Source organism: Siphateles boraxobius, unplaced genomic scaffold (assembly GCF_051911475.1).
Source record: "Siphateles boraxobius isolate OS27281-9 unplaced genomic scaffold, OSU_SipBor_1 25, whole genome shotgun sequence".
Classification (NCBI taxonomy): Eukaryota; Metazoa; Chordata; class Actinopteri; order Cypriniformes; family Leuciscidae; genus Siphateles; species Siphateles boraxobius.
In genome coordinates this window covers 8,208,310-8,235,575 of record NW_027508866.1, presented here as the reverse complement: position 1 = coordinate 8,235,575, position 27,266 = coordinate 8,208,310, and the positions used below count along the sequence as shown (strand labels likewise).

At 36.6% G+C, this 27,266-nt stretch overlaps 1 protein-coding gene across 3 annotated transcripts in view; it reads right to left on the bottom strand.

Moving 5' to 3' along the window:
• Positions 1-13,071: 13,071 nt before the first annotated feature.
• uvrag (UV radiation resistance associated gene) overlaps positions 13,072-27,266 on the bottom strand; it is a 128,279-nt gene continuing 114,084 nt past the window's right edge. For 2 of the 3 annotated variants that reach the window (XM_077242387.1, XM_077242389.1), the window contains one exon: positions 14,866-16,146. In XM_077242387.1, coding sequence (XP_077098502.1) covers positions 15,429-16,146 — 718 coding nt within the window. In that variant the 3' untranslated portion in view covers positions 14,866-15,428. Of the gene's footprint in view, positions 13,361-14,865; positions 16,147-27,266 lie in introns of those variants that run through there. The other variant, XM_077242388.1, reaches the window with a different exon arrangement.

Below are 27,266 nucleotides of genomic sequence, written 5' to 3'. Positions count from 1 at the left end.
GTGTGTGTGTGTGTGTTAAATAATATATAGATATATACATTTTTAATAAATTAATGTAGTTTTTAGTAACATTATTTTCAATAAATAGCTATGTATTTGTAAATATGTAGTGATATGTATGATATATAATGTAGTATACAGTAAGTACACTTGCAAAACTGGTGAAAACCGTTATTCTTAATTTGATATACTATAATCTCTTCAACATCATAAACTTACACAAAACTTTGCATTCATTTACATTATGCAAGTTGACTGGTCATCATGAAAACACAGCTAATGGTAATGTAGTCTGAAGGATGGTGCATTAGGAGCCTTTGAAAGTGGATCTCTCATATCACATTTCCCTTAAGTCTGGAATAGCCCTATTACACCATTAAGCTTACTGTTATTACCACTTTTACAGAGAAACATGACATACTATGAAAGTGTGTGTGTGTGTGTGTGTGTGTGTGTGTGTGTGTGTGTGTGTGTGTGTGTGTGTGTGTGTATGTCCATACTTTGCCATGAAGCTAGAGATGACAGCCTCATTTTCAGGGGTTATTATTTTTGTCATTATCAACAAAAATGGCAGCACTGGCTACTTTCATCAGCAAAAATGCTGAAAATCCCTTATAATGAAGGTATCGTGTTTACCCTTAACATTTTAGCTAATTGTTTTTTCCCCCACTGTGCCCTAATATCGAATGTCACAGCAAAAGAAGCCATTTCAAAGTCAGGTAGCATAGCGAGAGGCTTCAGTCCTCACATGATAATTATCTTCAAAAGCGCAAGCTATCCAAATTCATATCTTGACTTTGGATTAAAAGGTCATGTCCACTGCTAGGTATGTATAATAAGCACAAATAAGAACAGATGGACAGGCTGAATTTTTGTCTGCTGGGAGTGTTTTCCACAAACATTCTGAGAACAGAATTTTCTTTCTAACACAACAGTAAAACTAGCAAGTACTATTGTAGTTTTTAATGGAGGAAACTACTGAATTATTTTGATGGATTTATTTTCTCACATAAACATTTATTTCATATTAAGATATTAATATATACAGCAAACCCAGTAAATATATTACTTGAAAAATTAAATATGTTTTTATTAAAAATATAAAAACAATAAAAACAATATATATATAGCCCCCCAAAAACATCTAATAATCATATTTCACCCATGCTAACCAGCCAAACCTTGACCCTTGGTAACAACAGGCAATATTAAGAGATTCTAAACTAAACAACTCTTTCCAGGACCAAAGAGAATGCAGGACGGGAAAGATTTTCAAGATCAAAAACGTTTTAGGCCCCATGGATCCAAGAAGCGCAAACCAACCTTGATGGCACCAAGGCCATGTAGCTTGTTTCTCTTTTTAAATTGACACAGCAATGCACCACAGCTGCAAACATTCACAAACCAAAGACATGTTTATTTCTATAATGAGTGAGACAAAGAAGAGAGAGAGAAGAAAGTAGCCGACAGAAACCAGTGATGAAAAAAATCAAGTATCTCACTAATGCATTGATGGATTTCATAAGAGCTTGAATAACTATAATTTGCTGAGCCGAGTCTGAGCGGGGACTTGGGCAAAGAAAAAAGGCTGGGCAGGAAGTGAGGAATGGGCTTCACTTGCCAGGCCAGCCACAGTCCTGGATCCCTCAGCAGGGGTTCTGAAGAGAAGATCTGGCTTGGCATGCTCTTCATCCACCAAGTGAAAAAATAACGCCATGTGGTCCTCAAAAGAATGCATTCACATCACTCGCTCTGACCACATGGAAATTAGACCATAAACAGAACGTCTATGACACAGATAACACGAGCCATTACACAGAAGTCTGTGTCCTTATGCCAAGAATGCAAACTTGGCAAAAACCATTAACAATCCCGCTAGGTTGGATCTTCCATATGTCTCAATATAAATCATATATGATGTGTCCCTCTGATGATGGAAATGAAGTCTCATATTTAATAATAACTGTTAATGCACACATGGGAAAACACAATCAAAAACAATGAGAGTTTGGAGAAATTAAGCCCATCGACATCGAAAACTGCTAGTGAGCCAATGCAACGGGTGAATCTGATGGCTCCTTTGGGAACAAAGTGAGAGGAGGAGGAGGAAATGGCTTGCCATGTTATTGAAATCTGAAAAAATGGAAATAAATGAATGTGGTGGTCTCCTCCATTAAGTTTGTTAAAAGCAAGTCAGCAAATACATCCCCCCACAGGACTCCCGATAATCCAAATGGCTTTATCCAAATGCATTACTCTTTTGCACCAGAGCTAAATGGGTCGATTCTCAAAAAACAAAACAAAAAAGTGTGCATTTGATGCCTGATAGTTACAAGCCAAAGCACTAGTCAAAAAAGATATAAAAAAATAAATAAAAATGAAAAAATGAAAATGGCTGTAAATGAGCAAAATGCTGTAATTTATTCAATACAAGTTTTTTGTAATAAAATAAAAAATATATAATATAATAAAATATTTTAGGTTACAGACATCTAAGATCAGCTAATTTTCATTAAAAAAATAGGTTTTTAGGAACTGCCTGATAAAGGTATCAAAGTAACTTTTAGTAAAACAAATTTATTAAAAGAAAAAAAAATCATTAAATCAGGTTAAAGCCTATGTAAGGTGACATCTATAAATGGCTGGCTTAACTTGATTTCCCAGACACACAAAACCAACTTTTGGGTTTGGCAAGGAGAGAGCGGTCTAATGTTTTAGAAATATATGTATATAAATTGGTATTTTCAAGTTGAAACTGTCAAGACAAACCCATCAAATGAATTTAAAATGGTTTGGCTCGAAGTTTCAAAGCTCCAGTCACAGGAGGTTAGAAAAGCCAAACCCAATGTTTCCATAGTGTTACTCTACAGATAGTGAAGCATTTCAGCAGACTGGAAGGAATTCCACTCAGTGAGTGTGTGTGTAGACAGGAGGAGTCAGAGAAAGAGACCACCACGGAAACCCCCCTGAAGCACACACTGTACAGCACTATCAGGTGAGAGCTATGTTTATGAGTGTCAGTTCAACCCAGATAACCCTTGGTGTGCCTGGTGCCAAAGCCTCATTTACCCCCTCTGACCTGAAACATAATATCAAGTACATCTTTCTTCTCCAACACTCCCTTCTTCTAAGCTTCATCTGTTCTCACCTCCATTCGTCATTTCCACATGTTGTCCCGGTTTTTCCTGTCCTCCATCATTCAAAGTGTCCATCTTTTAACCTGTCATCAGAGCTGCAGATGTATAGGGATCTTAAACTCTGTCTGCCAAAAAGATCAGTTTCCAACATGACCAAACCTTTATGATGCTTCCAATAAATTTAGGGAGGCCTTCGCTTCATTTTGGAAAGTAACAGTGTCTGTGAGTTAGAGAAGAAAGAACAATAGCGAATTAATTCAACATCAAATTCACTCCTCTAATGGATCATCATATCAAGGTTATGTGGAAACTGTGTAGACAGCATTCACTATGATCATAATCTGGGAACATCAGATATTTTCAACGATAAATCAGACAGGAATTATTTTTTTACAGGATGGATGTCACATTTAAAAAGTGTCTCGGCTTAGAGAAGACATTAAATAGTAGTAAAATAAGACCAAAAAAAATCACTCACCTGCACAATGACCTGCACAAAGAAATTAACTTTTTATGCAAAATGAGAGAATATTTTTGAAAACTATTATCTTATGAAAACAAACTTGTCATATATTTGTCAAACAGTTCAGTTAAATGCATTTAAAACAACAATCTAGAATCAAAAACAACAAAACTAGCTACACACTGTACGACACACTTCTGGGACAGCAAATACATATATCAGACCACTAAAAGTTATTTTATGTTAGAATTCATTCAAATGACAAAACTAGTACAACAATATAAGAAATTATGTAGGTTGCCTGGGACAACGGTCAATTATACAGTTAAAGAGTCAAATATTTGACCACAGAATGTGATTGACTAATCAGAATCTCAAGAGAATTTTAGGTAACACTTTATTTTACTTTGTCCTTGTTACATATGGTACATGTACTTACCATAGTAATAACAGTAAATTATGCATAATTACATGCAATTAACCCTCAACCACATCCTAATCCTCCCCAAACTGTATAGTAAGTACATGTAGTTGCTTAATATTACTCAGTACTTAAATATATAATTACACTGTAACAGTGACACCTTAAAATAAAGTGTAACTGAATTTTATTATATATAGTATTACATATATTGTTATTAATATTATATAATACAGATTGTTCTTAATAATAATACTACATTGTCTAAGTCATACATTATTACATTACAGACTTCAGTTATCCATTTAAATATTCAAATTAATTTATAATCTTAATCTGAACAATTACAGCATGGAAGATATAAAATGAAATAAAAATACTTTATATAAGCTGCATGTTAAATACCAGTGTTAGGGAAAGTTACTTCTAATGAGTTACAATATTGCGTTAATCCCAAAAAATGAACTAATTGCGTTACTTAGATACTTTTTATGGAAAGTATTACTTTTTCTCACCTGGGCTGGACTTGATTGTTTTTTTGTTTTTTTTATAACACAAGTTCTGTTTTTTGGTATTTAAAAAGTAGCACTTCAAAAGTTCAACACCCTAATTTTAGCAATAAAACAGTAAAATGAAAAACAAATGTGATGTTTAAAGACCTTTTTGATGATTAGTATTCTTGAATTGAATCATAGAAAGTCAACAGCAAAGACATTGGTCAATAAAGTGAGATTAAATACATACATTTATATATTATTCAACATTTTAATTATTGCAGGTTTGCCTAATAGTTTTACAGAACTGAATCTGTCAGTCAATAAGTGGGGAAATAAAGTAACTTGCGTTACTAATTTGAAAAGGTAACAGATATTCTGTTGTAAATGTACTTTTCTCGTTATTTAAAAAAAGTAATCTGATTACATAACTTAGGTTACTTGTAATGTGTTACCCCCAACACTGGTCAATACAGATATCTGACAGCTACAGTGTTGGCAGAAACACTAAACACTAGACCAGTGCTTCATTTGAGCGGTGTTGTGGCGAATTCTGAATCTGCAAATTATTAACCCCTAGTATTGGTAGGTTTAGGATTAGGGGCGGGGTTAGGATTAGGCAATCAGGTAGCGACTTCAACGAAAGGAGTAATAATTTGGCAGGCACTTGAAATTCGACACAACACCAGATCATTTTCCGGAAAATGTCAGATTTTGGATTGTTGTGTACCGGTATTTGTTTTCAACGATCCAGCATTAAGAGGTGCATTAGATGGTGACAGTGCGTGTGCGTGAGACAGAGCGAGCCTGGGTTTATGCAGATGTATTTGGAGGTTATGTTTTGCTATTGGCCCTCAACATATTTTGACCAATTGGCTTTCTTACACTCAAAATCATTCTCATTGTTTGGTGCTTACTGCGTAATGTTTTGAGCGCAGTGAGTAGCTGGAGGTTTGGAGAGAGTGTATATACCGGAGGAAACTCATACTTTGAAAGTGCATGTAAATGTACTGAAGTTATGGAACTTGCAGACCAGCGTATCAGACCAATCCTTAATTCAGAGATTGTCCTGCGGCTTGTTGGCATGAAGCATTAGGTGTTAATAACCTAAGTGATGCTGGATTTGTTCAGGCTAGCGGCCGAGCTGCACAGTCATTCTGTGTTACACAAAAGCATTCTGACCTATAACAGCCCCAAAATGGCTAGAGGAGAAAGGAGAAAAACACTGAAATAAGAACAGAATAGGAGAAAGGAGATGACGGATGGAGCGCTAGTCACAAATAATGCAGGAAACTGACAAAGAAATATCCACACATGGTCTAAGATAACATATACATCCAAATTTCAAACACAAAGGCATATGCTGCAAATATGATCCGCCTTTGCCGTTATGAGAGGGATTACGGTGATTTTGTTACCTATTGTTAAACAAAGGTTAGTCTTTTGTAACTTAGGGAGTTTTCCATGTTGCCCACTCTTACGTCTGGTGTCAGTTACGTCATCGGCACCTGCTTAAAGGTAATTATAGAAAACCACAAAGTGTAAAAGTGTTAATTTAACACAAAATGTGAACTTGAGCTAGTCAGAGTTGACGTCAGTCTCAGGCATTGTGTCCAAAGCGCTCGTTTCCAGCAGAGGTCGCGGTGCAGCGGTCATGGTCACCTGACTGTTATTCTTTTTGGAGCTTACGTGCCCCAAATCGGTCCAATTTAAATACTGATATTGATCCAGTAATATCCGTTCCACTCAAATGCATTTCAAGAGGCCAAACATGAGACCGCAGAGAGACAGAGAGAACAAGCAAAGTTTAGTCTCATTAAGGCTTTTGAATAAAAACATGATGTGTTTTTAAGCAATGAGGCTTAACTGCGTAACACATCCAGAATGCCAAGAGCTTTCGAGAAGTGATTTGTTCTTTTGGGAGCCGTAACGGCGGTGACAGCTGATTGGATGGCAAGACGGAATGGCCTTCAATAAGACTTTGAGGACCTTAGATGCTAACTAGTCAAATATATTAATAGATTGCAGCATGCAGATGTGGAGTCATAAAATTAGCAGATGCATCATAAGAAAATAGATTGTTTCAAAAATCAAGCATCTACGGCCAACATTATTTTTCATGTCCAACATGTCTGACTTTGTGTTCTTGGTTATTTGGCTTGACTAATGATACAGGGAAAACCAATATAACGATTCACACTGTAAAACAAGCAATTTGAAGGGTTAGTTCACCCAAAAAAGAAAATTCTGTCATTAATTACATGTCGTTCCAAACCAGTAAGACTTTAGTTCATCTTGGCACACAAATGAAGGTCTAGCTTTCTGTCCCTCCATTGACAGCTATGCAACTATCACTCTGATGCTTCAAAAAGTTCATAAAGTCCAAATTTTCTGAAGAGACTCGATCGCTTTATATGATGAACAGATTTCAATTTAGGCTTTTATTCACATAGAAAGATCCATCAACTTACACATCAATTGGAGCAAACGGAAGCTCAAGCATGTTCGCTTGACGTGTGAGAACAAACGAGGTTCCGTCTCATGTGTTACGCAGCACGTTTAAGGTTCAGCAAGAGGTTTCTGGCGCGTGAAGCAGGTTCAGTTGAGCTTCTGTTTATGTTTGCTGATCAATGTTTATATGTGAATAAAAGCCTAAATTAAAACTGTTATTTATCATATAAAGCGATGTGGATTGGGACTCAACCGCTCGATTCTTACTGATTAGTTTTACAAACGTTTTGGAGTGTCAAAGTGTTACAGTAGTTGCGTAGCTGTCTATGGAAGGACAGAAAGCTCTGAGACTTCATCAAAAAAAATCTTCTTTTGTGTTCAGAAGATGAACACAAAAGATTAAGTCACAGATATTGAAATTGCTTTTTTATTTATTTACATCAAAACACATATTAGACCAACAATATTTATCCAAATGTTGTCCCAATTATCCTAACAGAGATGTCATTCATTTTCAGCTATTATTGCAGCATTAAAACTTAAATCCAAAATTCAGCAAAAATAAGTTTTAATTACAGCTGAATTTTTGATTTACGCAACAAAACGAAACAACGTATGAGACGAGAGAGCACGGTGTAAAAATTATGCAATAGAACTTTCCGTCAAAAAGCAAAAATTAAAAGATTAATTTAATTTAATTAATTAATAAAAAATAATATTCTATAATTTTTTTAATTATATGAATTAAATATAGGCCTACTTTGTTATTATTAAATAATAATTTTTTTAGACTTTACATCAAGTGTCATAAAACTATATAAAAGATTACAATGATTGATTAGACATTTTTGTTGCCTTGAATTTGGCTGAATGAGACACTTTGCAGTTAGCGAATGAGCAAATTCAAATTGGCTAAACGAAGTAGCATACTAATGACAATTATTAACGGTTTTTGAAAGAAAACAAAACGCTTTAAGCACCCTGATACTTTGAAACTTCTCAACAATTCCCTTTTAACACCACACTCCCATCATTTAAAGGTGTTATGGGGAGTCTGTTGTAGAGGGTCATTGTTCTGTTGTAATCCAAATATAGGTTTTAACAGTATTGTGCACAGGCTGAGCATGCGGTGTGTCTCTGAGGCCATTGGGGGAACGGAACAGAAAAGCAGACGCACACACTGACTGGACTGATTTCACTGCAGCACACAATAGAGCTGAATTGACATACAACGGATCAAGAACACATTCAACAAGAAGGAGCTGCACTGCTTTAACATAGCGGTCTCTTGGTCTTTTCACACCAAATCTGTTGCAACCAAGCAACATGGAGGTATAAAATTCACACTGTCAGATACCAAATTTTTGTCTTTTTCTGACAGTTCAGAAGGTGATGTCATTATAATTGCTCACCCCCAAGGAGTTCCAAACTCGTACGACCTTCGTTCATCTTCAAAACACAAATTAAGATATTTTTGATGAAATCCGAGAGCTTTCTGAACCAGCAATAGACTGCAACGTTATTATTACTTTCAAGGCCCAGAAAGGTAGTAAAGACTTTGTAAAAAAAAAGGTCAATGTGACTAGTGGTTCAACCTTAATGTATGGAAGCTTGTTCCCGCCACTAAATAAATGAATAATAATAATAATTGCGACTTTTTATCTCACAATTCTGACTTTTTTTTCTCACAATTGCGAGTTTACATCTCGCAATTCTCACTTTCTTTCTCAGAATTGCCAGATATAAAGTCAGAATTGTGAGATATAAAGTCAGAATTGCTTGATATAAAGTCGCAATTGCGTGTTATAAAGTCAGAATTGCGAGATATAACGTCAAAATTGCGTGTTATAAAGTCAGAATTGTGAGATATAAAGTCAGAATTGCGTGATATAAAGTCGCAATTGCGTGTTATAAATTAAGAATTGTGAGATATAAACTCGCAATTGCGTGTTATAAAGTCCAATTCTATGGGTGGAAAAAGACGGACTTTTTTCCTCTCAGAATAGTTTATATCTCACAATTCTGACTTTATAACACGCAATTGCGACTTTATATCTCACAATTCTGACTTTATAACACGCAATTGCGACTTTATATCTCGCAATTCTGACTTTATATCTCATAATTCTGACTTTACATCTGGCAATTCTTAGAAAGAAAGTGAGAATTGCGAGATGTAAACTCGCAATTGTGAGAAAAAAAGTCAGAATTGTGAGATAAAAAGTCGCAATTATTATTATTATTTATTTATTTAGTTGCTGAAACAAGCTTCCATATTAATGTTATGAAACGACGAGAATACTTTATGTGCGAGAAAAAAAAAAACTGACACGGAAGAAAATAAATTGTTGAATAAAGTCGTTTTTTTTTTTTTTGACCACAAAACTTATTCTCGTCGCTAAACAAATATCTTAATGTTTTTTCCAAAGATGAACGAAGGTCTTACGTGTTGGAATGAGGGTGAGGAATTACTGACTGCATTTTCATTTTTTGGTGAACTTTACATTTCAGCTAAACAACAAAAATGAGCTTCATAATATGTCTTTTGCGATGGTTTGTTTTTTATAGTGTATAGTTTTTGCATGTTGCACTGTTTTGTATTCTGATTTTATGTGAAAAGGATTTTATTTGATCAAAATCTACAGTCTAGCATATTCAGCATGGAATGTATGCAACAAATATATTGAATCTCAAGCATGACTGTGCCCATCCTTCAAAAAGAAATGAACATAGCCTCAACCAGGAGTCAAACCAGACTGTCAGTTTCAGCTGTGCCAAATCAGTGACACTCTTATGACAGCATGAAAAGTTCAAGAAGTCTTCTAATGCGGTCTCCCTATCCCATAATAATACATCAGACGCATTCACAAATTCCAGCAATTCTGTTGTCGTGGCAGTGCCGTCACCTGCTTCTCTGCTGCCTCTAAGATGGGGTGACGTGATTTTCCAGCGAAGCCAACTGCTAGATCTGCCTTCAATCCCAGAATTCCTCACACCTGCAGTGGATTAGCTGTCCAGAAGGACACTGACGAGTCTGAAAGAGTCTTCACTCCACAGCTCCTCTGTCTTGGGAACACTGTTTATCTGTGGTCGTGTTCACATTAGGCTTCTCCTGCAGAGCGATTTATTAAAGTAGCAGCACTCTGTGAGAGCAACAGAACCAAATCATTATATCTGCCACAGAATCACACATAATAGATTATTTATAGGGCTTAAACAGAATTAAATAGAATGAAAAAATATTTAATCAATTTGCAGACCCTATAAATTCTGTAATAAGTAATTATGTGTTCAAATACACTACATATAAATACATTAAATTAAATATATAAAAATGACTACATCCAATTATACATATACATACACATATATATATACAGTACATACAGTATATTTTTTTTCAGTCATGACAACTCTCGGGAGTGAATAGTTTTTAACCAGCATTTATTAGAAGAAGCATATGGCATAGAATGTACAAATGCTTGATTTTTCAGGACGAGATCTGCTACGTTGCTACTGCTGAGCATAGTTAAAATAACATGCATAAAGGACATGCTGCTGCAGGAAAATATATAAGAATCTCCTGTAGCAGATCTCTACAGGTGGCGCTGGGGAGGAGGGGGTAAACAGAAATGTTCATAATCGTGCAGAAGGGCAACCGCAAGCTAGGGTATATGATTACATGGAACTTTAGCAGCAATAGCTTGAAGCAGTGCCATAGAGAGAGAGTTGCGACACGCTTTGATGTCGCCGCAATGGCTGTCACGTGGTTCATGTAAGCCCCAATAGTTCCAAAACATACGCTGTCTGTCATGTTCTTCTATGGGACAGACAGCACATTACATTATTGAATGGTGAATATAAAATAAAACACACACCAAGTACTTTTCCAGCTGTTACTGCATTATTACATTTAGTTAATGTCAGTTTAGCATTTGGAGAGGCAGGGTGACAACGAAATACTGTGTATTACTTAGATCAGTTTTAGGGGTTTTTTTGGAGGGAAAAGCTTAGTGTTCATGTTCGCATGGGTAGTAGCACTGGCTTTAGCGGCTTTCATCTGATGATGGACGTCTCATGATATTTATTTTAGCACAACTGGGCTGAATTAGGCTATTGATCCGTGATCTTGCTTATAAATTCCGATTCAGCCATTAGTCTATCTTCGTGATCACGTAAAGAGGTCTGCAGTGGCGGTCCGTTCAGAATTCCAACCAACATAAAATATAATTAATTACACTGTGCATGTACAAATGAATGATTTAGGAGGGAAATGGACTGCTCCCATAACGTAGAAAGCAATGACTATATTTGCAGCAATGTTCGGTAAATATTAACTTCATAAAATGAAACCGGATAGATAGTTAATGAGTGAATTAACTATGTTCCTAAATACGTAGCTAAATAACTGTTAACGGGATTCATTTCAGTATGGCTAATGTACCCCTTCATCCTACCCCAATCATAGACTAAACCATTCATCAGAAAACACACACAAATACATGTATACGATGTACTGTGTACAGTACACATGTATATATATATTTCAATCACACATTACTAACCCTAACCCATACGCATAATATATTAATTATGTATATATATATATATATATATATATATATATATATATATATATGAATGCATGTGTATTTATGTAGGCCTATATGCATTACACAAACACACATTTTGACAAATATGCATATATACACACATAACCCTAACCCATTTAAATTAATGAATTGTGTGTGTGTGTGTGTGTATGTATATATAATATTATATACATCAGGTTACCGTTAGTTAGCTAACTTTAGTGTCACGTAAATAACTGCAATTAACCTATTATCTTCCAATAAACATTGGAACTCAAACTGGCTACATAAAATATAACTACTGACTAGATTCACGAGAGGTCGGCTAATGTGTTTAAAAGTAAAGAAATAAAGTAATTTCATTAATTTACCAGCGAGCGCACTTCGGAAACACTGAAAAGGAATGGGGTTCAATGCTGGAACTATCAGTGTTTGGAACTATTGGCTGCTCCACGACACGCGTTACTTCCGCATTCCAAAGTTCCTATGGCGGTCTATGGGAGTGTCGCAACTCTTTCTCTCTATGGCACTGGCTTGAAGTAACCGTTTTCTGTATGACGTTATCACTCTCTCACATAGTTGTTAATAAATTTTGGCCAACTCTCCTTTAAGTTCTCCATTGCTTAAGTTCATTGAGGTTTATCGGCGTCTGTTTATGCACAGCTCTCTTAAAGGGATAGTTCACCCAAAAATGAAAATTCTGTCAGTATTGACTCACCCTCATGTTGTTCAACCCCGTTCATCTTCGGAACACGAATTAAGATATTTTGAATTAAATCTGAGAGCTGGATCACTCCTCCATAGGCTTCTAAGGGATTGAACTTGCAGGCCCCTAAAAGTTTTTAAAGACATTGTTAAAATAGTCTCAAGTGGCTCAATCTTAAGTTTATCAAACGACGAGAATACTTTGTGCGCAAAAAAAACTAAAATAACGACTTTATTTCAACTATTCATTTCTTTCTCTGTGAGCCTCGAGTCAGTTCACTAGTATAACAGCGTACGCTTCTGTTGTTATACGTCACACGCATCACACACATGACCAGCATCGGCCAATAGTGAGCCTACGTGTGACGTAGCTCTACGCTATCACACTACGTTAACTGACTAGAGGCCAACAGGGAAGGAAATGAATAGTTGAAATAAAGTCGTTATTTTTGTTTGTTTTTGCGCACAAAAAGTATTCTCGTCGCTTGATAAACTTAAGATTGAGCCACTGTAGTCACTTGGACTATTTTAACGATGTCTTCAATAACTTTTCGGGGCTGGCAAGTTTCAATCCCTGAAGAAGCCTATGGAGGAGTGATCCAGCTCTCAGATTTCATCTAAAATATCTTAATTTGTGTTCCGAAGATGAACGAAGGTCTTACGGGGTTGGAACAACATGAGGGAGAGTAAATACTGACAGAATTTTCATTTTTGGGTGAACTATCCCTTTAAGTTCCCGCCATATATAGAACCAGGTTTAGAGACAAAAAGAGGTGAGAAGAAATGAATGAAAAACTGCTCAAAGTCATGTCATTTAACTAGTCTTTAATAAAACGCCTTTCATACAAAAGTATATGTACAGTGTCACAGCAATTTATGGAAACAAATTTCTTTGTATCTGTCTTAAATACATCCTGTATCAACAGTCATTCAAAGAAAATCTAAAAGAGACAGGAAATCAAACAAGGGTTTCAGGCCAGGATGAAATGATGTAAAAGTCAACCATTACTAGTCCTTCCTGACAACTTAGTCCTTTTCTTAAGAGTGTTTATTACATTCATGATGTGATTCTTATGGAAGAGGACTCTTGTGTAAACCTGAAAAGCAGATTAGAATAAAGGACACCAAATTATAAATATAAGAATTAAATACTGTTAGGGAAAAACACACACACACACATGGCTTTTAAAAGTTGTGCAGATGGATGAATATTGTTTTTAGAGGAAATTACATCGAAGAGTAGTGACAATGAGGATTAATGCCATAATTGAGACAAAAAGAAAAGAAAGAACTGCAGTGAATAGAGAGGAACGGCCATCCTGCTCCTCTTCAACAGTATGCAGTGCACATCATTTGTATTTTGGTTTTTCTAATAGCTGAATAACTGTATACAGTGGGAAAGATCATTGAGATTAAAGCACCTTCAAGGAAAAAGTTTTAGAATAAAGATCTCGCAACCATGAAGGTTTTGCCTAAACTGTTGTTTAAGCCCATGGTAATCTAGTTCTTTTACACCATGTCTATTCTGAAAGGGACTGATGTCTTCGCATTTAACTTTGTATAGGTTATTTTAGAAGAACAAAACAATTTTAGGCATATTGTTACAACTGCTTATTTATATGTTTAAAAAACAAAAGATGATTTAAATTATTTATGAAATCAACTTATTTAGATTAAACAGATGGGAAACAAAGCTGGAGTGGCTGTGCAGCACACAGAAAAAAAAAAATTAAACGGGCAAAAGCCTATAACAAAAAGATTTCGAAAAAAAATAATAATTGAGAATTGGGTGCAAAAATAAAAACAGGCCGTCAACAATGCGACACAATGAACACTTCAAGTGTAGACAGATTTGTTGGTTACTATTGAGATTTGTTAGGTGATGATGTGCCACTCACATCCAGTGTTGACAAGGCATCAAACTGTGTGTGAAGCACAGCTGTCGGGATTTTATAATTCTGGGTGAATAAATCAGAGAGAATACAACGATCCGACTGGGGGAATAAAACTGAGATTTGTGCAATATGTGCATGCATGTTTTTCATCTTCTTGAGGCAGGACTCAGGTGTGCAGCATGAGAAAGGGTGTCATTGGCACACGGACATTCCTCGCCCTTTCCACCCACCCTGACCAACAGCCATTCCTACCACTGTAACACTGTGTGGCATTTAAAGGGATAGTTCAGCCAAAAATGAAAATTCTGTCATAATTTAATCATCATCATATTATATACAGGTCCTTCTCAAAAAATTAGCATATTGTGATAAAGTTCATTATTTTCCATAATGTAATGATAGAAATTAAACTTTCATATATTTTAGATTCATTGCACACCAACTGAAATACTTCAGTTGGTGTGCAATGAATCTAAAATATATTAAAGTTTAATTGTTATCATTACATTATGGAAAATAATGGAAAAACTTAAATACATAAGTACGTAGCCCCGCACATGACTTGTGGGGGAAGAAATATGTATACCGTGGCAACGAATTAACAATTCATTCCCACGATTTACTACTAATAATAATAATAATAATAATAATAATAATAATTATTATTATTTTATTTGACTAAATGCTCATAGAAAAAACTAAATATTCATGGATGTCCTAAATTCTGTGGTCAGACAATTTTGTTCTGTCCTGAGTCAAACGAATCACACCAAGTTTGCAACAAACACTGGGTCCAAAAACACCATTGGATGAATCCAGTTGACTTTTATTGTATGAACCAAAATAGTTCTTATAATATCTTCGTTAGCGTTCCACAGAGGAATGACAGTCACACAGGTTTGGAACGACATTAGGCTGAATAAATGATGACAGAATTTTCATTTTTGGGTGAACTATCCCATTAAGACTGCGCATCCATTCACCCAGAAAGACGTCCAGCACGCATTTCAACCACAAACATTCTCTTTATTTCACTTTAAAGGATTATAGAAATGCTTTGAGAAGTGCAAATTGGTCAATATTCCAGATATTTCCTAATAATATTAATGATTATTATAACAATATTAATAATTATATATTTCTTTATGTAATGTCTATACTTGTTGCAGTCAGGGTGAAATATTACGCAGGCTCAGCCTTGTGTCACCAACCAACTTGGACACCCGTCACTCTCTGACCCGTTTTTCCAGGGCCACGTCCTGTATCCCAGTTATTTTTCAGAGTTCTTCCGAGGCCGTCGGAAGCTAGACATGTTCTCTAGTGCATAGATGCGCCGCGATACCTCCTCGATCCCGGCGGCGTCGAACTCTCCCAAAACCTGTTCGTCGCACTCGACTGCGATGGCGTGCTCCACCGGGATGCATGGGTAATCGTCCATTCTGGCGCCGCCTCCCAATCCCAACCCTAATCCCAGTCCCAATCCCAGCCCCGTGGCCTCAGTGCCCATAATCTCCTCCGCCTGCTCTACGGAGCAGCACAGCTCACCTCCGCTCGCAACACCCAATCCCACACCCCTGCTGGACACGGCCGAGCCGTTCATGGCCCCTGCGTGCTGAGGTGAGGAGTCAGACAGTAATGTACTGGCTATGTCTATAGGTACTTCCAGAGGTTTCTCCGCATGTGCCTTGGGAACAGTCTCTCCATCCTCGTGTGTTTCTACAGTCTTACCTTCTTCCACGCTCGCAATCTCCGTGGATGGCCTTGATGGAATCTCCGGAGTGGTCATGGGATCAGGTTGTGCCATAGTGGTGTCGTAACTAGGCGGAGGGGTTCGGTATTTCTGTTTATCCGCATCTGAGCCAGACCGCTTCTGGACGTCCCGTTCAGGGGAAGTGGAGAGGGTTGGAAATCCCACTTCGGATGCGGTGGAAACGCTGAGATGAGACTTCAGAGGGACGGGGATGGACATGGAGACATGGTGCCTGTCACTGAGAGAGAAGAACAGAAACAGAGGCACACGGTTATGATTTCCCATCACCCTTAATTCGCTTAAGAATCAGGAGAGGAAGAAATCGAGAGATGGGAAAGAAATTCGAGAGTGTGAAGATGCTGATGTCAGTGGAGCTCTTTGTTGCTGATGGATCATCTCATAATTCATTTACACACATCCAGAGCCTGGGAGAGCTCAGCAAGAGTCTCTGATCCTCAGCCTCACACACACACTCAAACAAATACACTCGCACCCCCCTAAAACACACACAGCTGTTGGACTTCATACATCATCTGAAATATGACATCTAGAAAGTAAAACAATTGTATAAGATTAGTCATCCTTCACAAGGAGGTTTCACAGAGAGCTGAAACGAGCTGAAAAGTTATACAAATATGCACATGCTAAAACAGTCTAGTTATCTTACATTAACTAAAAAGAATAGCATGTCAGGCTCAAGGTAAAATGCCTCATAGATACATTCAAAGGTTTACAAAATATTTCTTTTTAAATAATGAATTTGCATTCATCAAAGAATCCTGCAAAAAAAGAACATTAAGCAGCAAAACTGTTTTTAACTTAAGAAATGTTTCTTGACCACCAAATCAGCATATTAGAGTGAGTTCTGAAGGATCATGTGACACTGGAGAATGGAGTAATGATGCTGAAAAATAAAATGATAAATACATTGATATTTTGAATTGTAATAGTATTTCACATTGTTACTGTTTTTATTATAGTTTTGATTTTCTAAGATTTTTTTCTTTTTTACTTTAAAAGAGACCACAAACTTTTGAACGTTAGTGTACCTAAAAAGCAATTTTAAAAATTCACTAAGCAGTTATTTTTCGCTATAATTAAAATGGATAAATGTAAATAAACCGTTAACACTCACATAAAATGTGAGTCTCGCAATGCAATGCATTTAAATTGACTTTCCATTTGCTTGTAAGAAAAAAACTTTTACACAAAAAATGGTTTTAAAAGGTAAAGAAACTGCTTTATTTCCGAGATGACAACTGGATACCACTCGTTGAAACGTAACATACTGTTTGAAATGTTTATGGATGTATAGTTATTTCTTTCACATTGATTTTTTTTTTCCCAATTGTAGGCGATATACAATGTAATCTATTGTCCGTATGTTTTTGTGTCTTCATTCACTCAAAGCCGTACAGTATGTGTGGTGGAGAGATATGCGGTTTTATTCCTGTGTGTCTGGACAGGAACCATTGCTATATGGCAGCTTTAATGTTGTCCAACCGCAAAAATGAATTTCATTACTAAGAATAAGCAAAGAAACATGCCCCCAAATTCCTCATCAGTTCACTGAAAACAAACATCTAATGGCTGGCCATGGCGTGTCGTGTACGGTATATTCGATTTCCCAAATGATTCTTCTTGCACTCTTGCAGACCGCTCAGCACGTAATTAGATCCAGTTTTCAGATGTGAAATTGAGAGAGATGTTCCAAATGTAATGTTACCGTGAGCAAAACCATAGCATTTCAAAACAGCATTCAGATGTATCTGCAAAGCATTAGGGTGGTGTTCAAAAACGCGTCAGCTATGGTCAACTAAAGACGACCTCTGATCGTCGTTGAACTCCATCTCTTTGACTAAAATCATTAAAGATTATAATAAAAAGCTGGTTATTTTAAAATATCTTAAATGCTGTCAAACGACCAACTTATGCATGTGTTATGTAGATATGTAAAACATATGGGCTCCATCTAGCCAAGTGTTTAGACGTCATACCCCCCCCTAGCAGGGAAAAATAAAGCATTTTTTGTTTGGAGCAGGAGGCTATTTGTTACACAGTGCTTCCCCTTATAAATGAGTTCCTCTAAACATGTGTCAAACCGCAACCCTTAATCAAGAGCAAGGGGCCGGTGTGTGCTGGTGGATGGTGTGGGGCTAAAGATCGCCTGTGCGGTAGAGTCGGTAGAGACAGAAGAAGAGGGGGCTTTTTGCGCTCAAGCATGCCAGACTGATCTCCCAGAACCGTCATAATATTTTTCATGCAGCACATTTTTTTTCTGTTGGACTTAAATTTGGCTTTTAATATGGGCCTATTAGGCTGCCCCCACCCCTCCCCTCCTTCCAAGAGCAGAGCATTGGCAGGGAGAAGGGAACGTATCTCAGGGCTTCCTGTGTGAGGATGGGTGGTGGTCCGAGAGCCAACCGGAGGGGCTGTGGAAGAATAACGGCGGCAGAGGTGTGTCTATTATTGTGAAACAGATTCTGGAACGAGAAACAGATTCAAACTACCCAGGAGGAATTTGGGAAACCACAAATTCTCCACAGTTGGGTGAGAAGTAAAAATAAATGAAAAAGGATGACGATAAATAAAAAAGATAGTTTGAAAAATGTTTGCTTAAGACCTTACACCTCTTCTACAAACATTACATGAACGGCCCTGCAAATATGTCTGCGTAATAGCATACTAACAAATACATGCAGACATTCAGATAATAATAATAATCCTAAGAGTATCATCATTTTATAATAATAAAAATAAAATTATACAACTATATAACAATTACCTATTCTAAAAATGGACAATTATATTATTATGTAATTATGGACAATGTTTTCATTGACGATGATTTAATTACAATAATATAACTGAAAATGTAATTGTCTATAGTTTTATTTTATTTTGTAATCAAAAATAGTAATTTCAATTAGAAAATGTTATTTTGCAAGCGAGCGGTAGCAGCGTTCCTTCATTCACTTGAGGGTATGAGCAGGAAAATGAAATATGACATTTTCTGTTCGGATCCGAGAAACTGAGAGAAGCATCTTTTTCAGATTATGGAAGGGCTGGTCTTCATTCAGAGTCAAGCAGCATCGCACAAATGCCTTTGCGCTAATTTACCTATTGACATAAAAATGCATTGTTTATGGGGGTGACAAATTGTTTCCTGTATTCCCTGTCTGGATGCGCACCAGTAATGATGCTTCAAAACGATGACAGGAATCATCACACATCCTGCATGTTATGGAGATTGGAGATTTTATGGAGACTGTTTCCGGAAATTTAGGATGATGGCTAAAGTTGTCATGGCGTCTGCTTTGGGTTCTGTAATCGGAGTGCTTTTTTGGCGGGATGGCTGAGAGGATTGTAAAGAATAAAGGAACACTGGAGGAACGCTGATGGAATTATAGAGGACGCTCCACCAGATGTAAGTACAAACACCTATCAGTATGTTATTCACAGAGACAGCTTCATCCCACTGTGCAAATCTGTCTGGACAGATCCAAGATTTCTTCACTCTGATTCAATACTTATAACTTTGTTTGTGAGCTGCAACTGAAATAAAATTAAAAGAATGGCGGCAGGGGGGTGAAAACGTATATATATATATATATATATATATATATATATATATATATATATATATACATACAGGTCCTTCACAAAAAATTAGCATATTGTGATAAAGTTCATTATTTTCCATAATGTAATGATAAAAATTTAACTTTCATATATTTTAGATTCATTGCACACCAACAGAAATATTTCAGGTCTTTTATTGTTTTAATACTGATGATTTTGGCATACAGCTCATGAAAACCCAAAATTCCTATCTCAAAAAATTAGCATATCATGAAAAGGTTCTCTAAACGAGCTATTAACCTAATCATCTGAATCAACTAATTAACTCTAAACACCTGCAAAAGATTCCTGAGGCTTTTAAAAACTCCCAGCCTGTTTCATTACTCAAAACCACAATCATGGGTAAGACTGCCGACCTGCCTGCTGTCCAGAAGGCCATCATTGACACCCTCAAGCAAGAGGGTAAGACACAGAAAGAAATTTCTGAACAAATAGGCTGTTCCCAGAGTGCTGTATCAAGGCACCTCAGTGGGAAGTCTGTGGGAAGGAAAAAGTGTGGCAAAAACGCTGCACAACGAGAAGAGGTGACCGGACCCTGAGGAAGATTGTGGAGAAGGACCGATTCCAGACCTTGGGGGACCTGCGGAAGCAGTGGACTGAGTTTGGAGTAGAAACATCCAGAGTCACCGTGCACAGGCGTGTGCAGGAAATGGGCTACAGGTGCCGCATTCCCCAGGTCAAGCCACTTTTGAACCAGAAACAGCGGCAGAAGCGCCTGACCTGGGCTACAGAGAAGCAGCACTGGACTGTTGCTCAGTGGTCCAAAGTATTTTTTTCGGATGAAAGCAAATTTTGCATGTCATTCGGAAATCAATGTGCAAGAGTCTGGAGGAAGACTGGGGAGAAGGAAATGCCAAAATGCCTGAAGTCCAGTGTCAAGTACCCACAGTCAGTGATGGTCTGGGGTGCCATGTCAGCTGCTGGTGTTAGTCCACTGTGTTTTATCAAGGGCAGGGTCAATGCAGCTAGCTATCAGGAGATTTTGGAGCACTTCATGCTTCCATCTGCTGAAAAGCTTTATGGAGATGAAGATTTCATTTTTCAGCACGACCTGGCACCTGCTCACAGTGCCAAAACCACTGGTAAATGGTTTACTGACCATGGTATTACTGTGCTCAATTGGCCTGCCAACTCTCCTGACCTGAACCCCATAGAGAATCTGTGGGATATTGTGAAGAGAAAGTTGAGAGACGCAAGACTCAACACTCTGGATGAGCTTAAGGCCGCTATCGAAGCATCCTGGGCCTCCATAACACCTCAGCAGTGCCACAGGCTGATTGCCTCCATGCCACGCCGCATTGAAGCAGTCATTTCTGCAAAAGGATTCCCGACCAAGTATTGAGAGCATAACTGAACATAATTATTTGAAGGTTGACTTTTTTGTATTAAAAACACTTATTTTTTTGGTCGGATGAAATATGCTAATTTTTTTAGATAGGAATTTTGGGTTTTCATGAGCGGTATGCCAAAATCATCATAATTAAAACAATAAAAGACCTGAAATACTTCAGTTGGTGTGCAATGAATCTAAAATATATGAAAGTTTATTTTTTATCATTACATTATGGAAAAGAAAGAACTTTATCACAATATGCTAATTTTTTGAGAAGGACCTGTATATATATAAAAATGATAAATGATATAAAATGATATAAAAATAACAAATTATTAAAAAAAGTTTAGATTATATAAATCACATATATATATATATATATATATATATATATATATATATATATATATATATATATGCGCAGAAAAACAATTCCTAACACCACAAAACGCACTGACAAACTAAAAGATATGAGGAGCTCTTTTCCAAAACGCGATAAACACCATTTTTAAAAATAAATTTGTATTTTATTTCTATTAATAAACTAGTGTTGTGTCTGCAAAGATGAAATTGATGATCACCATCTCCGTAGTGAACGCGCCTATAGAGAGTGTAGCCTATTTCTTTTCGTTTATAATTGTTTCGTTTAAAGACATTTCAAGCTTTCTTTATAGATATATTTCTCATGTCTGTGAGGCATATACTGAGTTTCGGTTAATTTGTGAAGAGATGCGCTCCAGTTCACGTGCAATGCAAGGGACCGCGCCAGCACCTCCATGTCATGACTCATGATTATATTGTCTGCTATTTGCTTCTTATTTATTAAATCCAGGCAATTGGTTGATGAAAAAAATATTAAAATTAAGATACAATTTATACAAAACGAAATTCCCTTTAAAGAAAGGCTTTCTACAAAACAAAACTTAATTAAGTGGCCAAAATCATGTCTGAGCATGTCTCCCGATATATTGCGCATCCTATCTTAGCCTATGTTCACTTTTCATAATCAACATAGATGGGGAAAAAATAACATTATTATTTTTTTAACAAATATGAAACTAAATGCACTTAGTTAATGGCTACAACACGCCTAATAGTAGGCCTGAATATTGTTATCATTACTTTTTTCAAGTTCGGCACGAATTACTATTAGCCTAAATGTGTTACTAAATGATTTGAATGTATTTTTAACATTGTTGTATTTTAGGACTGTATTTGTGTGTTATTTTTAAATTATTTGTTTTATGTGGTGGACAATATTGGAACGTGACATTGTAAATATTATTTTATTTTTACTATTTAATTTATTTTACTATTTATTTTGTTTGGCTTTTATTTATTTCATGCAGTTGCACTTATTTAATTTATATTAATTTATAGTATGAGTCCCTGATTATATGTTGCATGTTCTCTTCTTGTTGTTTTTGTTGTTGATTTTTTTAGACAAAAAATGGATGGATTTATAGCGTTTTGAAAAAAAAAAATACAATTAACTTTGAATTTATCATCAACAATATTGTTGTTTGATTTAATAATAATTGTTCATGATGGTGATGGTCTCGATCTCCAGAGAAGTGTCTCCTCTTTGCCGTCTTCCGTGTGTCCATGGCGTAAAATGAGGGCATGGGGGAAGCGGATACTTGAATATATAGGGGCGTGTTATTCTAATGACGATCGTTTTCAGACGCGGCATTTATCAAGGGCAGGTATTGCGTACACCTGGATTTCAAAGGTACGCACAGCTTCAAAAATCAGGCGGTGAGAAGAGTGTAAGCATAATCTTACGCCAACATATACGCCCGTTTCTACGCAAGAATGATAAATGAGGGCCAATGTGTGTGTGTGTGTGTATTCTAGAATGTGGCCATTCTACAGAATTGGTTCAAAGTTGGAAACGTCTTGAAAAAATCTTTTTCCACAAATTTTGTATATATGCAAATTGTATACTATCCAAGGTACACATTTCAAGTAATTGTGCAGTTAATTATCATATTGTATTTTTTTTTTTAAGAAAGTTTTGGAATATTTTTCCTCTAACCAGACTTGCCACAACCGAAACACAATAATAAATAATTTAATAAGGCGGTTTATATTGACGTATTAATATTCTGTTTACATCTACCTTGTAAATATATTTTTTTGATATTTAAAATCAAATCAATGACTTTTACAATTTTAACAATATTTCATGTGTAATTTATAAGGTTTGTTGTATTTTTAATCCAATCTTCCTTTATAAAAGGTATTAAGTTAATCATACTAATTTCAAAGTTAAGGATTCATTAGTTTAAATATATATTGAACCAAACACTATAATAAAATCTTAGTTGATAATTCAATATACTTTATTTTAGACAAAACATCCATGTTTTGGTCGTGATGGCACATTTTCGGTAGTGACAGTAATGCTTTGGTAGCGACAACATCACATTACAGAATTTTAACTCGCATACTAAAACACTACTAAAACATACTAAGATACTAATGATTTGCATAACTGTACTAAAATTGTGTTTATTTCCCCCAAATAAATGATTATGTGTTCCCTTTTGTCACTACCAAAACAATGATGACATGTTTCAGTCATGACTGTTTCGGTAGTGACAATTTTAGATATTTTGAGTCTAACTCAAAGATGCTAATCAGCACATGGTTAACTAGCACAGTTCTGAACAGTTGTACACACACAAAAACTAAATTTTTGTTCAATAACACTCAAAAAACCATTATGTCGCAACCGAAACTTCCTAGCACAGTTCTGAACAGTTGCACACGCATAAAAAAGGTGTTTGGTAGTAACGTTCCTTAAAGTTACACACAGATTTTTAGACTTTTGAACACCTTTTCCTCAAAATGATGGTACCTATCTAGAATGAAAGAAAGGCTATGAGAGAGAGGCACACGCATATTTCCTGATCAAAAATGTAGGGGTGTGGTTAAAATCAGTCTCAGCCAATGGACTAAAACACACACTGTTTTGGTAGTGATATGAATATGCGGGACACATTTTTTTACATAATGTTTCATGATTTAAAAATAAAATATAAAATAAATTATTTTTTTAACTTCACTTTTTAAAAGAAATCAAAAGATATTTTTAAAAACAAAACAACTTAAAAAAACATTTCAATATCATTTTTACAAGTTGAAATTTAGGGGTTAGGGTTCGGGACAGCCACCTCCCAATTGAAGTACCAAGTAAATGATGATTTTATATATATTAAGCTTACTGATATTTTAAATAATTTTGTGGGATCCAACAGATGATAGAAGGATCTTTGTAAACATCTAAAATTTGAATACTTTAATGCTTTTTAAATGTGTTTTTTGGTTGTGGGTAGCAGTTTGCACCAACCTGTAGAATGGCCCATATAAATGTATAATTTTATGAGAGACACTTGTGTTTCAGTGGGTTTCAACCAAGATTGGCTAACTTATAGTTGTCTTAGCACATTAAACTGCCATAAGAGAAGGTATTTTAACATTGAAAGGACCTATATTTCTAAGTGTACCCAGGATTAAGGGATTATTATGGGTGGACATCAAAAAACATTGTTTGTTATGAATCAGGCCTTCCTTCAAACTATTTGACAGCCATTTACATGCTGGATTAGCAAAAGCGTGTTGTGAAAATCTATAATAAAACAGTTGCTTGATGAATCATGTTCCAAAATGGATGGAAAAGAATCCACATATGGGGCCAAGTTAACTTACTGTAGATGGGTGGAGCTTGTGAATTTGGGACAGCACTATAGGCTAAATTGGGACGGCGGGTTTAGATTCAAACCAAAGAAAAACAAGAAGGGTTGAAAAAGATAAAAAGATGAAGATTTATGGTTTGTTAGGGTTGCACTTTCACCAGAGTTCCAGGAGATTCTTCAGAACTTCCAACCCCACCCCAGAGTTTCCATCGTGGGGTGTTGAGTCACATCAGCCCCTTCACTTCCACAGTCCCCCCTGCGCCTCCCTGTCTTTACCCGCTCTCAAGAGCTTCACAGTGGGGCTGCAGGACCTCTAAAGCGTTGCCAGAGTCCTGTGCCATAAATAAGAGAATGTTTCGCATATTCGGTTTGAACTCGGCAGGACACGTCATTAACACAGCGGCACCATGTCTTACACCCCCCGTCTGCCTTTCACCATCTTCGCTCTCTGTTTCTTCCTATACTCCATCCACTGTTCTAAACTGTGACTTTTTCTCTCATTGCTTTGCTCTTCTTTTCTACTTGGGATCTCAGACTGTTCCCGCTCCAACTGGAAACCGCCAGAACGCATGAAACTGATTATGGCTCCAGAGGAAGGCAGCGAAGACTGAATCTCGCTGACAATCAGTGTTTGAATGGGAAAAAGCAACAGGATGGTGAAAGGATCAGTTAGAGATGTGAGATGAGCAGACTGAGCTTGTTCGACAGGACTCTGCCATGTCAACATTTTAGACTAAACTAAAAGATACGGCACAATCTGCACCCACAGAAAGCTCAACAGACGGGAGCGCCTGTCATTTACAAAGTTCTACATTTTTCTCAAAAGCAGTGCAGAAAATGCTAAGTCCACAGATTCTACATGGGCTTTGTTGGTCAGCCATTTCTAATAGACTTTAACTTGAGCAAATATTATTTAATGTGACATTTTTAAAGTCACCATGAAATCAAATTGACAAATCTTATTTTTTATGGAAGATTGCAGTTTTTTTTTAAATGATTCATTTTTTTGTAATTTAATGTGCGTTCATAATCTTTAATCAAAATAACTTCCCCTCCCACTTGCAGCAACATCTCTTCTCTTCTCTGATGACATGTTTACTTGCATGAGGGCGGGACAACCTGCCACTTCACATGAGATCGACCAACAGCCAACCACAATGATCCAACGATCCAATTAAGGGTCGAGGGTGACGTGAAAGGAAGCAAATCAGCATTGTTCATACTGTACATCTGTGAAAAGTGCATCATCTACCGTGTTTTAAATTCTCTCCACAAAAGTTTGCTAAACAAGTTCTGTAATGTAGGAATTTTATTTTAATAATTTTGATACATTTTATTTTAATATTTTTTTCATTTTAAGTCACCATTTACCAAATAACTCCTTTGTTGCCGCCATGTTTGTCATCACATACACGCAACTAAGCAAAATTTGTTTCCTAGAGTTTCCAAGTTGGAAAAATTGAGTCAAACTTTAAGTGTATCATTTTTCCAATAATTTCAACAGTTGGAACACAGCATAAGGTCCTAGGTAACATCATATTAGGTTACATAAGACCTTAGATTGACACGCAGATACACAATAGTACAACACCTTGAACTTTGGGTTGTAAAGGACAGACAATGTCCAAACTGACAGTTTACTTTGGTTCCATTCAAAATAAATATGCTAACAATGTCATAATGGAAATTATAATGGATCAGTGTTATCATTCAGACTTCGTGTGTCAAATAGTGTGTTCCCAAAACTATTCTGAAAAACTTGGAACCAGTTAGTTTTCCCTGAAAAAAGATCTTTACTTTATCGTCCAGTCTGTAAATTGAGCTGAAACGCATGCTGAGTCCAGGTATCTGAGCCAACGGTTCTGCTAAAGGATCAAATATTAATAACCCCTTGTTCAGAAATTCAGTTGTTAGACATGCAACGTGCAAAAGTCCTGAACACACACGGGGGCAATGTACAATGCATATGTTCCTACCATCAACTTATATAACAAATTTGAACAGATTAAACATTTTCATTAAGCCCTTCTCGAAAGCTCCACCATCTCCCTTTACTATATAAACATCCATTGGGATTAAGGAAGAAGGGCAAAATAAATCTTCATATTTTCCCAAACGTCTCCTCTGAATCCGCAGAAGTTCTCATGGTACACCTGTGCAGTACTCCCACCATTCCCATTTCTTCCCGTGCTTTCTCTGCAATTCCCGTCCCCTTCTTTTTCCCTCTAAGGAACTCCTGCAGCTGCCCTGATGCTGATTTTTATGCACCGATAATTCACATCTCTGGCCCCTGCCCTGGAAACATTATCTAAACTGAGAGGGGAGGGAGTGTAGGAGAGGAAGTGGATGCAAGGGTAATAAAAGCAGTCTGCAACAAACGGAAAATAAAAGAATCCATTTACTCTGTTTCATATTTCAGCTCTGAATCCAGAGAGTTTCTTCCTGCGCTGGAGAACGAGTCTAGACCTTGTGTTTGACTCACTCAGGAGTCAACGCTAGCAGACCGCCAATCTGTATAACGTAACATGATTCTTAGAGGGTCTCAATGTGCTGTAAGTTATGGTTTACGGCTGCAGGGTCATATGAGGAAGATGTCGAAAGGAATGTTCTGCAGTTTTGTGTTTGTGTATACGGTCCCCCCTCCCCAGGGGAGACGGAAACTGCTCTTTCACGGTTCTAAGC